Raw genomic sequence first — 12,754 nt, 5'->3', positions numbered from 1 at the left:
AGGTTAAGTTGAGGAGGCAGAGCAGCAGAATTGCCAGTTCAAGCCCAGCCCAGCCCGAGTTACTCAGCAAGACCCTATCTCAAACAAACGACAGAGAGAGAGAGAGAGAGAGAGAGAGAGAGAGAGAGAGAGAGAGAGAGAGAACACAACTCCTAACAACATAAGCATGAGAAAAAAATGGAAGTAGAGCAAATATTCCAGATGTCACCAGGCAAGATGGGGAGGAGACAGAACCCGTAGGTTTCAATCAGTTCCACTCCCCTGTGTTATAATTTTACTTTCCAAGCAGGTTGGAACCAACAGACCAGTGTACACACTGACTTGTGAGTAAAGTGTCTTCAGCAAGGGCTTCGAGTCCCCCACCCTTGGATTCTTCATCACCCACAGTTTCTGAGAAGCCACCTTCTCCAACCTCATTCAGTGGACTCTGACCGAGAGTAAACTGACTTGGAAAGACTGGGTCTTAGAAAGCAAGCAAGGATGACCAACTGCTGAGCGAAGCATCACCCAAGACCCCTGACCCTCCCACTTAGAAAGTCTCGTGTGATTTCTGGCTGCGGGAGGAAGCGGCTGGCTCTCCATCACCTACTGCTGAATGAAGCTCCATGGGACTTGTTCTCTTTGCTGTGTCTCCAAATGCATGCTGGGTACTGGGATGGCGTGTGGGAAATTGACTTGCATGGAAATGGACAGTGTTGGTGGTTCCCCTGGGCCACGTGGACTGAAGCTCGGCTCTGACTGGAAGATTCCAGAGCATAGGTAGTGGGAAAAGCCAGGACCTTATTCTGCTTCCAGTCTTTTAAAGGACCTACTGATGGGAGAGAGACAGAATAACCCTTTGCTGGATAGTTTTATGTCAAGTTGACATCACTGGAGTTGTCTCAGAGGAGGGAACCTCAACTGAGAAAATGCTTCATAGATGGGACTGTAGGCAAGCCTGTGATGTATTTTCTTAATTGGTGATTGATGGAGAAGGGCCCAGCGCTAGGCTTGTGGTCCTAGGTTCTATAAGAAGGCAAGCTGAACAAGTCATGATGGTCAGGCCAGTAAGCAACATTCCTCCAAGGCCTCTGCATCAGCTCCTGCCTCTATTTGAGTTCCTGCCTTGGCTTGGAATATGTAAGCCAAAAGAACAAATGAGCCCTTCCCTCCACAAGCCACTTTTATTCATGGCATCTCATTACAGCAATAGAGACCTAAGACAAGCCCGGATCCCCACCTCATCCTTCTTCACACATTTTAGGCTTGTAATTTGCCTTCAACACAGCGGTCAGCCAATTCTTCTCTCTCTGTCCCTCCCTCCCTTCCTCCCCCCTCCCTCTCCCTCTCCGTTCCAGTCTCCACGGAATCTGAGTAGTCAGAATTAGACTGGGTGGTCGGACCACAGCTATGTTTCCAAGAAAACTAGGAAGTGAAAATATTTGCCAAGTTACAGGATGCATCAGTGACAGAGCCCACAATGGACTCAAATCTGGGCTGGAAAGATGGCTCAGAAATGAGATGACCCTCGCAGGGCACCTGGGTTGGGCCCAGCACCCATGTCAGACAGTTCACAACTGCCTAAAACCAACCTCAAGATCTCCAACACCCTTTTCTGGCCACCCCAGGCAGTGCGCACTCATGTACATACATGAATAACACATGCAGAGACACACATACAAATAAAAAATATTTTTAAAACACGCGGATCTCTAAATCAAAGGCCTATGATTTTCCATCTAGAAGCCTATGTCCTATTTTTTTAAGTGGAATTCTCAGAGGGAAGAACTGGGGTCCCTATGGGACCATCCAGGACTCTATAAGGCTAGGAGCTGAGTTTTACACACCTCCTAAGTTTTTTATTTAAAACATATTAGCCAGGTGTCATGGCACACACCTTTAATCCCAGCACTTAGGAGGCAGACAGATCTCTGAGTTGACTATATAGATATAATGAGACCTTGTTTCAAAAACAGGAAAGTTAATCGATTGATTGATTGATTGGGGACTGGAGAGCTATAATCGATTGATTGATTGATTGATTGGGGACTGGAGAGCTAGCTAGCAGGTTGGAGTGCTTTCTGCTCTTCTGGACGAACTGCGTTTGGTTCTGAGCACACATGCCAGGCAGCTACTCATATTCACTCCAGTGCTAGGAGATCCCATGCCCTCTCTAGTCTTAGTGTGTACGTACACTCGTGTGTGCATATCTGTGTGCAAACAATGACACACAGACACGTAACCAAAAATAATAAAAATAAATCTTTTTAAAAGGAATAAATATCTCTGAGGAATAAAAAGAAAGGGGAAAATATGGAAACTTGAGCATTTGGTGTTCACTCTGGTATTCCTTGGCGGTCCCCCAGTTCCAGCTTCCCCCACAGGAAAAAATAAAAAATAAAAACACCAGTGGCCTTCCCCTGAATTTCTGACCTGATGAAAGGCAATTTGTAACAGTCTTAATACTTTATTAATTTAAAACAACATTCTAATAAATATAATCTAACATACATAATGCACTCAAGAAGATTTAGAAACATTTACAAAACCTCACAGTAGAAAGAATACTTCTCTCCTAGATGGTACACAAGGGGCAGGAGTTGAGGTTCAATGCCTTTGCCCCACATCTACCAGCCCAGGCTGGTAAAGGATCCACTTAACAATAAAGACTGGATTTGCCCATGAATTTTTTAAATAATCCTCTTGTTGCTTTTTGTTTAACTTGCGAAGCCCCCAAAGTGTCAAGTGGGAAGTCTGAATATTTGCATGGTCTTTTCAGAACTCCCTTGGAGGAGGAGGACGCGAGCTCTAGCTACTTTGAAGTTCAGCCGATAACATTTGAGAGGCAGGGGTGGTTGACTTCAATCTCTGGCTCCCCAGTTCCTTACTCTGATAACCTGCGGTCAATAAATGCTTGCTGAGCAGATGAAGGGCATCTTGTCCCCAGGAACTGACCCCACAGTCCCACCTCCTGGGACCTCTGACTCCCTCTCATCACCAAGTCCACTTTTTTTTCTGCTTTTTTCTGACAAACTTGACGATAGTGCCTCTGCTGATGTCAGAGGAATGAAGCCCCTTCCCTAAACCAGTGTCTTCAGAAGAGTAATGCTCGTCCTTTCTAAATAACGCACCAGACAGGGCCCAAAGTTTACCAGTTCTTTCCTGCCTGTGAGACAGAGCAGAAAAGCGAAAGACTGGGAGGTGCGAGATTTCATCGGATCCGCATCTTCAGACAATTCTGTGGTTGTGGCTCCCACTCTGGGCTGACCTCTGCAAAGGGAGTTCAGTCTCCAGCAGCTTTGGGAAGGAAGGTGAAGGGGGAAAGCCATAGTGAGCTTTGCTCACTGGACGCAGGGTCTGAGCAGGGCCGGGAGGCAGGCAGTCCTCTACAGTAGTGTTCGCAGCTGCTGACGCAGGCGGCCACGGTGCTCATTTGAGTCCATGCTGCGTCTCCCGGTGCCGCCTGAGATCCACCTTCCTCTGGAAGCCCTTCCCACACAGGTCGCAACCGAAGGGCTTGAAACCCGTGTGCTTTCTGCTGTGGGTAATGAGGTTGGAGCTCTGACTGAACGCTTTGCCGCACACCTGGCATTTGTGGGGCTTCTCACCTGCAAGGATGGAAGACCAAGGGCAGGAAGTATGAGCCTATGATAAAGCTGGGAGGGACCCGTTGCTACCCGCACACTCCTTCTAGCAGCTGGCTAAGACCTTCAAGACTTTGGAGGGTGATGGGCTGCATCACGAACCAACTCATGACCTGCAACTTGGTACCAGTAAAACACGGGTGCACCAGGTGGAAGGAGACTTTTTGAGTGGAGGCCTCCCAGCCAAAGGTCTCAAACGGTTTCCTGCTAAACGGAAACTGAGCAAAGGCCACGTGCCCTCCCCAGCTGAATCCACCCCGGAGGACTTGCCTGCCTGACTTTTAGAAGCACAGGGCCCCCAGCAGATGTTCGGCAGGAGGTGGGAGGGGCCGTTCTACAGACCCTATGACAGCTTTCGTCAGAGGAAGTTTTCAAATCTGAGTTTCCAAGTGGGTGTTGTTTTGTGTGGCCAGTGAAGCTGTCTTCTTTTCTCGCTCTTGAAGCACACAGGTTTGTCCAATGTCTTAATTTTTTAAAATCCACACGAGGGCCACAAATAACTTCTTAAGGTTGTCTATTCTTTTCTATCTTTACTTTCTTTCTTCCTCTCTTTGAAGTTTTAAATCACAGGATTCTTAATATGCCAACAACTCTTCACTACAGATCAGCAGATAACAGGCACGCATGGGAGGGGAAATTTTAAAAACAGGTAAAAGGAAGAAACCCAACAGCTTTTGTCTTTCCCTGTCTTGTGAACTGATTAAAATTGGGGTAAACAAACACATTCCCAAATAGTCCCTTCATGACTCTAAAGTTGGGAATTGGCTTGGGGGAATAAAACAAGTAAACAAGCAATCAAAAAAGTGCCTGTCTGTCTGTCTGTCTGCTTATTCTTATGGAACCTCCTGTGTATTCTTTTCTCTCCCTTCACACTTAAGATTTCCTGACAAGGACTCACCCAGCGAAACTCGTCCTATCCCTCAGAGTCAAACATGTCTGAGGAATGAATTCTAGCTATAATATAAATGTTTAATAAAGGCTTGAATGTGTCGTTCAGTCAAGATTCTAGTTGCATTTTGATAAGTGTCTTGAATAACCTATAAATGAAAATTTTGGGACAAAGGAAGAATTTTTTTTTCTGAGTTTTCTGATACAAATGTCTACACTGTTCACAAACATTTAAAACATGGATTGTGGGCTCCTGGAAGGCACTGTGATTTTTTTACATATTTACTTACCGATTTTTTTTTTAAAACAGGCTATTACTATACAGCCCTAGCTGGCCTATCGTCCACTACGTAGCCAAGGCTAGTATCCATGCCCAGGGATCCGCCTCCTGTGCGCCACCACACCCAGCTGTGATTTGATTTAAAGCGATGTTCATGTGCTCCAGTAAGGTCAGAGATTTTGGTCTCATGTAACCGTCATGTTGGCTATTACAGGAAACGTTCTTAGGGGCAAGAGAACTACTTAGTTCACAAACTTCTACACTAACCCCACTCATCTGCAGCTGAAGTGTTGAGGAAGGAGTCCCAGGCTGGAAGCTAGAGCACTGGGATTTACTCAAACTGACTCTGATAGATCGCTCGATGTCTGGAAATAAAAGAATCTCATTTTACTGTATGGAGCAGCAGGAAAACAAATGGGAATGGACAATCTGAAATATTTGGGTATTTTTAAAGCATTGTAAGAGGTTAGGAATAGTCACAGTTAGGGAACAAAATTGTTAATGTTTTGAAAAGAACAATAAATAAGAGAAGTTTCCAACACTAACCAATTCCCACAACTGAAAGTGTAACAAACAGGTCGAGACCACATATATTTGAGACCTCAGACCATCAGACCCAAAGCTGAGCCCTGTGTGACCCTAGATAAGTTATCTGATCCTTCTATGCTTCCATTGCCTCATCTCTAGAATGGCACTAAAGAGTAGTTCCTGTCTCTTGGAGTTGGGAACACAGGCTTGGCAAAACGCTTGGTAGCATTTGCCTTCCTTTTTCTACTCAAACAAAATAAACTCTTATAAAAACGAAGTATAGGAGCCACACATGAATTCTGATGGCCGTAGTAAAACCTGGGAGGGCTCTGATGTTAACATAGAGGAAGATAATCCTTCAGACCCAATAACAAGGTCCCTCTGGGGGAAGAACTCTTGCACCACACTGGAGCCAGAATATCAGAGGAGAGTCACGTTGGCTCCCAAGCGTCTCCTACAAGCCCAGCCCCTTCCAGTCACCTGTGTGGATGAAGGTGTGTTTCTTCATGTCGGACTTCTGGTGGAATCTCTTGCCACAGTACTGACAGGGGTAGGGTCGCGTGTCCGAGTGAATGAGCAGGTGTGTGGACAGCGTGGACGACCGCTTGAAGCTCTTGCCACAGATCTTACAGTCAAAGCTTCGTTCCTGCAGAGGGGACAGGAAGGGAGAGGGAGAAATGCATCGCTCCTCCCTAGGGTGCCGCCCTCAATACCAGGGACAAATCTATCCGAGACAGAGCCCTCTTCTTTCTACCTACTCTGAGCCAGAGTCCACTTCTCCCTTCCTCCGTTAGTTTCAATCCCCGCCCATCCTTCAACACCTCCTTATTAACATGTTTTCTGCCAAAACACTTTTCAGCCACAACCCTCCACACCCCAGGGCAAAAGCATAGCTCCACCCTGCATTTTTGACACCCATTGGCAGATTTCTTCACCCTCCTCGAGATGACCCCCCACCCTAGTCACTGTGGGTTTTCAAGGAGATGAGCTGCTGTCCTGTCCAATTGTGTAATATTTCTCTTATCTCCCTCTCTTTAATCACCACACAGGCGTCCGTCAAGGACCTGGGGACTGCGTGAGTCTCAGGTGTCGGAAGCCTTGGACGTAGGCAACAATTACTTATAAACGAATAGCTCAGCACGTACACTGGATGCTGTAGCTGAACTGAGACCCTTCCGTGCCAGTCAGGAAGGATGAAGCGAACACAGACAGTAAAGAAAAGGCGGCAACAGCAATCCTTCCTCCTGTCCAACAGAACTCCACCGCTGGAAGCTGACTGTGGGGCAGCGCCACAGTCTAGGATTGCTGTAAACCCCGGCCCTCTATCACCCACGTTTCTCTACACACCTAAATCAGAGCAAGCAGAAGGGGCACCAGAAGGAGTCCAGAGGCAATGGGAAAGTGGCTGGTGCTGCATGGACACGGGACTGAAAGGTCCCCGGGCAGCGTTAGGCCTCCAGAGCTCAGCTTACCTGCGAGTGTACGGCCTTGTGCTGCTCCAGGCTCACCGCGTGCCCGAAGGTCTTGCCGCACATCTCGCATGCGAATGGTCTCGTGCCGCTGTGGGACCGGCGCACGTGCACCTCCAACCCGTGCGGTGTGGAGAACACCTGGGGGCAAGTGGGGCCAGGGAGAAGGCCGCTGAGGGGGGTCTCGGGGTGTGGACGCTGGAGGATCACGGGCAGGGGGCGCAGGCGCAGGGCTGAGAAGGCCAGGTGCGCGGGAACCTCACCTTGCTGCATTTGATGCATTTGTAGGAACCACCGCCCAACAGCAGGCGGGTGCACAGCAGTTCTGACTCCACCTTGACGCCCACGCTCTTGTCTGCGTGGATCTCGTGGCTGCGATCTTGGTACAACCTGCCTGCTGCTGTGTTCGGCCGTTCGTAGAGCCCGGCCGCCGCAGGCCCGAAGTCTCCGTAGAGCCCCAGGCCAGAGCCGCCGGTGGCTCCGCCCGCAGCACCACAGGTCCCGGGTGGCCCCGCACCGGCTCCGCCCGCAGCCGGCTCAGGGCCGTACAGCGGGGCCGAGTGGCCCGGCTCCCCGCCGCGCTCGCAGAAGAGGCTCAATCCCGCGCTGCGCTCCAGAGCGGTGCACTGCCGGTAGCTCTGCACCAGGTGCCGCAGGTCGGACCCGGCGAGGCCGCTCCAAGCGTAGGGCTTGAAAGGCAGGGTGTAGGGTTGAACTTCGTCCAGAGACCGGCACAGCGACTTCTCAGAGGCTGTGGAGGCACAGAAGACCGTCGGGTCAGGTTCGAGGCTGCTGGGCGGAGCAGTGATCAAGGGTCCTAGCTAGTTAGAACGCTCAGAATCCAGGACACCCTGGGGAAAACTCAGGCAGGCCCGCGGTACTTCCCGGGCCTAAGGCAGGGCAGCATAGTGAGGCTTAAAATGGCATAGAATGAGGAGATCGGAAAATTCGATTGGTTGGTTCTCTGGCTGGACCCTCCATCCCCCAACACCTGCCAGTCCTGTTGGGAAAGACGCCTAGAGCTTAGGCCTAGGGTCCTGCTACAAGATCCTGACCTCTCCTGCTTCCTTCAAATTCTCCACTTAATTCTTTTTCTTTGCGATAAATAATGAAGGGTCAAACAAACACACTTTGGATCGCGGCTGTCTAGAAATATCAGACTGAACAGACTGAAATGGCCTTAAGATCTCTCAAAGCTGTGAAGTCGTCTAATGTGTTCAGCAAGGGGCAGCAGGCAAGGACTCGAAGTACACCCAGACCTGATACATTTCTGATAAAAATTATTTTACAGTTAAGAGTTAGCCACCACCTTCGGGAGAACTCTCCTTCCCCCACACACGTCAATTTTGCTGAAACTGGCTACTGGATGGATATGAGTGAATGCGCCGCACACTCCACTGGGGAGGGGGACTGCTCTGAGAGAGTCACACACAGCCAGGAAGAACCCTTTGCTCGCAGGAGCGGATTAGCTATCTTTTAAAACCAGAACTATGACCTGGAAATAAACGACCATTGTCAGGATTTGTATTGATCTGCTCCTTTCTTGCTTTTGCCAGGACCCGAGATACTCCTGCTCAACCCTAGTCATGTGGTTTGCAGGAAGCTCGTTTGCTCCCTGGAAATGAACCCCTGCATGCTGGCCCCTGCATGCTGGGTTTTCCTAGCAGAGGGGGGAAATGAAACTTTTGAATACAGAGTCAAGGAGCTGAGATTTTCCTCCGCAACCTCGCTCTCCAGTGTGGCACCCGGGTCTGTCCGGCGCAGACTGCCAGGTCTTATGTTTGTGGTATTTGTGTCTGCGTCCTGAATTCTGGGCTCTGACACTTTCTAAACAATGAATTTTGGTCAGAAAAAGAAATGTCAGCCAGATGAGAGGACCGGCTCGTTTGTCGCACCTGCCAGTTCCAGGCAACGAATTAAGGGCCAGCCTGGAGCTAACCGCCTTGGAAGGAGGCAGAGGACACTTAGAGCAAGATGTCCAGTACGATGAGGCTTGGTGCCTCCCCCTGGACTCCGTCCCCTTAGAAACCTGCTCCCTAAACTGGCACTCCGCTTCCCTTTGTACTGCGGGGTCCCCGAATCTCTGCCACAAGACCTCGAAAACGGGTCCTTACCTGGAGACACCGAGGGAGAAGGGGGCCTCCAGAAGTCCTCGAACTCGGAGCTCGGATCACAAACGCTGCCTTCGCAGCTGTCGGGGGTCGCGGAGGCTTTGTCATTAGCCTCGGTTAGTTGAGAGTCGGGGGACAAACGGTCTCGGGGCGCCGTCTTCGCCTCGCCTGCATTCACAGGGTCTACGGAGAGGAGTCAGAAGGGAAGTCAACCTTAGCCTGGCTGGAGTGGTTCCACTGTGTCGCCTGCGTCCTCCTCTCTCCATTCAGACCGAGCCGGGAGCCCTCCCAGATTCAAGGGTCTACTACGGGGCCGGTAGGGGCATCTCTGGATAGCTCGGCAGAACCGGAGCACTAGGAAACAAACAAAGCACCCGAGGGGCTTAGGGTAGTCTCCCCTAGTTCTAGGAAGCGAGGTGGCTTGGAGCAGAGTCGGCGTCCCTGCCCCGCCCGGTCCCTGCGCGCCTCGCACCTGCTCTTCCCGGCGCGGGCACAGTCTCCAGACGGAGGGAGTAGTCTGGCCCCGGGGAACGCGGTTGGTGGTAGCTGTGCGCCTTCTTGCTCTTGACCAGGAAGGAGCGCGGCATGATGGCCAGCCTCTGGATGAATGTTTGGATCCTCAGCCTGAGGTTACTCCAAGTTCTGAGAGGAGGCAAGAACCGGGTGGAAATGCGGGTCAGCACCGATGGCGGCTGTAGACCGCACCCAGGCCAAGGGAGAATACGGGCCAGGGAGGAGAGAGGGAGGTCCGCGGGAGGAGGGGCTTGGCCCCCAGGCGCCGCGCTCACCAGGTGGCACTCGGACAGGTGGCGCGAGTCCGGGCCTCCGCTGCCACTGCCACGGCTCAGTGGTAAAACCTGTCCCCGAGATCTGGCTCAGGTCCCTTTCCTCTGCCCTGCCCACGCCCTAGCCCCTCCCCTTCCCCAGCAAAGCTCTCCCATCACTCTCCAGTCCACAACTGGCCCGTTATCCCAACTCAACCCTGAAATGCCCGCCTGGTCGCTTCTGGACTGAGGAGAGCGAATGGGCCGCGTTGGATTAGACTAGTTTAGGTGGTCAGAGTGCATCAGTGGTTGGGACTCGGAAGGGGCATGGATGGAGTCAAGACCTCCAAGAGTCCCGGGACAAACAGAAGCGAAAGAGGAGCATACTAGGCAGAACTGAAGGACTGGTTTGCCCAGGGATTGTGTGCAGCTGAGGCTGGAGCAGAGAGAGGCAGGAAGCCAGAGGGACAGGAAAGTGAGGGGTGGGGAAGGTGGCAAAGGACCAACACTTGCCCCAGGAGAAACGCCCTCTGGAAAAAGTTAACCTGGAAGACTGCGGTGCCGGCACTGGCCAGGGCAGTGACCGCTGTGAAATAGCCCAGACCCGGGCCTAGCTTCGGCAACTATGTCCCGGGAAGAAGTATTTTTCCGATCTGCTCACCAATGATCTTGTCCTAAGGAACTTGAGGCTGAACTGAGGGTGCACAGACTGCCAAACACGCGGCACCCAAATCCGTGGAGCAGCACCGGTTTAGGGGACCAGTCAGATGAAACCGGAGCGCGTGCGAGCGATCAGTGGCCAGGAGGCCGGGGGTCCCCGGAGCCAGCACGGCTGAGAGCTGGCGTCGCTCTCATTAACCCCCAATCAGTTCACCTAATCTCGGGTCGAAACCTGACCCCGGCGCGGAGGCGGGGCTGCTACTGCGTCCCAGCTCCAGGTCGGCTGGGGGGGGGGGGGGGGGCGACACTGAGGAGGCATACGGTTTAACGAATGTGTGCCTGCCTCCGAGGTCCAAGGCGATGGGGGTCGTTCCCAAGCCGGCGGGAACGGCTGTGGCGGGCTCAGGGACCAGGGCTCAGGGAAGTCGAGGTCGACAAACACCTCTGATCCTTGGTCTTGGGGCGGTTTAGACTGCGGAACAGGAGCTGCTTCGCTCCCAGGGCACAGTACAGAGCACACCTGACTAGGGATCCCTGCTCCAGATCCCCAACCCTAGTGTGTGATCTTCCCCGGAGGGATGGAAGAAAAGTATGCTGGAAATTTCTGCAGGAGACCAAGGCTCCAGAAGGCCTGGGGTCGAGCACGTCACACTCCTTGGTCAGGTTCGGCTCCCAGGACCCGGGCTCTGCCTCTTAAAAGCCCCTGACTGACTGTACAGCCAGAGGCTCCAACCAAGAGACAGTTCTTAAAGCAAGCATGAAAAGAAAGAAAACAGAGCAAGGGTCCTGGGGGCCTTGGTGAGGCCCAGGCCGGCGTTGGCCAGAAACAAGACCCGTGGGAAGCAGAAGGGCTGCATGATTCCGCGGTGGGTCGGCGCGTCAGTAACCACGCGGGACACGGTAGACACGTCCTCACTCCAGCCACAAACCTACGCCCCTCTAGCACCCTGGAGGGCTTTGCTGGTTCCGGGTAGGAGGGGTAGGGGGGGGGGATGGCAAGGCCCAAGGCCCGGCGCGTGGGAAGGCAACCTCGTGCTGCAGCTGGCGTCCAGGGGGCGGGGCGGCACGCTCCTGGCACTGCGGCCCGCCAGGCTTCCCCTGGTCATCTGAGGCCGGGAATTAGGGACCTGAAGGTAAAGGCGCTCAGGAGCAGTATTCCAGAGCCCACCAGATGGTTCCTTCCCACGTGGATCCCACTCCCTAGCTAACCTCCAAACCTTGTGCCCCCTATTCCAGATCTTTCGCTGCACCAGTTTGGTGCCTTCAGAACCCAGCCCCCGGAGCTCTGCAGCAGGTGGGGACCCGCCAGCGCCCTCGGGACGTCCCCTAAGTGGCAGCGTCCTCCTACCAGTCCACCCCCGCCTGGGCGGGAGGCACAGCAGTTTCAGCAAACCTACCTGTGGGGTCAGGGCGCGGGCACCGAGCTCTGAGAGTGTGCAAACTGAATCTTGCTTTCGGGAGAGACTGATCTGTCTTTCTGACTTTTTTTTAATCTCCTTCTGAGCTCAGCCCCCAAAACCGCAAACTTCACTTCCTGAGCGTTAGAGGCGCTCGCTAGCCCTCTCAGACCAATCCCCATCCCCCCCAGTGGGGCCGATGGGCCACGAGCCTCCTTTGCGCAAGGGGTCAGGAGGCGACGCGGGGGGGGGGTGTGCATTCTTTTGGCGAGCTTCATGGGCACCCCTCAGCAGTCCTCCCCAATATGTTTGTCTGTGGGACCAGGGGCTATCTATGGAGGACCCGGGAGGTCTGAGTACCCAACACTAGAAATAACTAGAAAGAAAATCGAAGTATTCTTGGCTCCTGGAGACTTCCGCAGCGAGAAGTCACAGATTCAGGACACAGATTGACGGGAGCGCCGGGTACGGGAGAGGGGGGGGCACTCGGCTCGCACGAGGTCTCTCTGGCCCTCTGGCCGTGGGCACCCCAACCCTGTACCCTGCTTAGGCAGCGTCGCCCCCGGATCGCGGCCGTGAATCACCGGACCCCGGTGCCGCCGGCCTGGAGCCCGGCTGGTGACCACCGCGTCCGCAGAGCGAAACCTGCGCCGCGGCCCCGAAATAGCTTGTTATGGAAACACTTGAGGATAAATACGCCCAACGAAGCTGAAAATACCTTGACACCCAATCCCAGAGGTTTGCTCATTTCCCTTCGGATTTAGGTAACGGTTAAATTTGGAAGAGGTGGGCGAGCGCCGACCCGGCGAAGAAGGGCCGGACTGGCGGCGCGTCCCGCGGGCGCCGGTGGCATCGGTGGGCGCGTCCTCCCCGCCCCGGCCCCCGCCTCGCGCTAGCTTCCGGTGGTCGGAGCTGCGAAATTAAAGGCGGTGCGGGGGCCGAGGCTCGCCTGAACCCGCCCTGCGGAGCCAGGCCGGGGAGGGGGATGCTGATTTGGCGCCTGGGGCTGCTGCCAGGTACTGGGCCTGGGGGAC

At 53.2% G+C, this 12,754-nt stretch overlaps 1 protein-coding gene across 4 annotated transcripts; it reads right to left on the bottom strand.

The window, feature by feature from the left end:
* Positions 1-2,426: 2,426 nt before the first annotated feature.
* Gfi1 (growth factor independent 1 transcriptional repressor) lies at positions 2,427-11,832 on the bottom strand. Of its 4 annotated transcripts, none has more exons than XM_087908758.1 (7): positions 11,721-11,832; positions 9,372-9,541; positions 8,903-9,082; positions 7,052-7,539; positions 6,792-6,929; positions 5,800-5,965; positions 2,427-3,587 (listed from the first exon to the last, which is right to left on the bottom strand). In XM_087908758.1, the coding sequence occupies exons 2-7, from the start codon at positions 9,484-9,486 to the stop codon at positions 3,409-3,411; spliced, it is 1,266 nt and encodes a 421-aa protein (XP_087764884.1). In that variant the 5' UTR covers positions 9,487-9,541; positions 11,721-11,832; the 3' UTR covers positions 2,427-3,408. The 4 variants fall into 4 exon arrangements, with proteins under 4 accessions (XP_087764884.1, XP_048303032.2, XP_048303033.2 ...); XM_048447075.3 differs by lacking the exon at positions 11,721-11,832 and adding an exon at positions 10,325-10,510; XM_048447076.3 differs by lacking the exon at positions 11,721-11,832 and adding an exon at positions 9,688-9,774.
* Between the last annotated feature and the right edge of the window lie 922 nt (positions 11,833-12,754).

This window comes from Myodes glareolus, chromosome 8 (genome assembly GCF_982192425.1).
Source record: "Myodes glareolus chromosome 8, mMyoGla1.1, whole genome shotgun sequence".
NCBI lineage: Eukaryota > Metazoa > Chordata > Mammalia > Rodentia > Cricetidae > Myodes > Myodes glareolus.
Note: the sequence above shows the minus strand (reverse complement) of the source record. Positions and strands in the feature narration are given on the sequence as shown.

Bases quoted from the DNA above. Each gene is read 5' to 3' on its own strand.
- Gfi1 (XM_087908758.1), bottom strand. From the start codon at position 9,486: ATGCCGCGCTCCTTCCTGGTCAAGAGCAAGAAGGCGCACAGCTACCAC. The intron at 7,540-8,902 runs GTAAGGACCCGT...GTGCCTCCACAG, and splicing joins TTCTCCCTCGGTGTCTCCAG to CCTCTGAGAAGTCGCTGTGC. The intron at 5,966-6,791 runs GTAAGCTGAGCT...TCCCCTCTGCAG, and splicing joins ACAAGGCCGTACACTCGCAG to GAACGAAGCTTTGACTGTAA.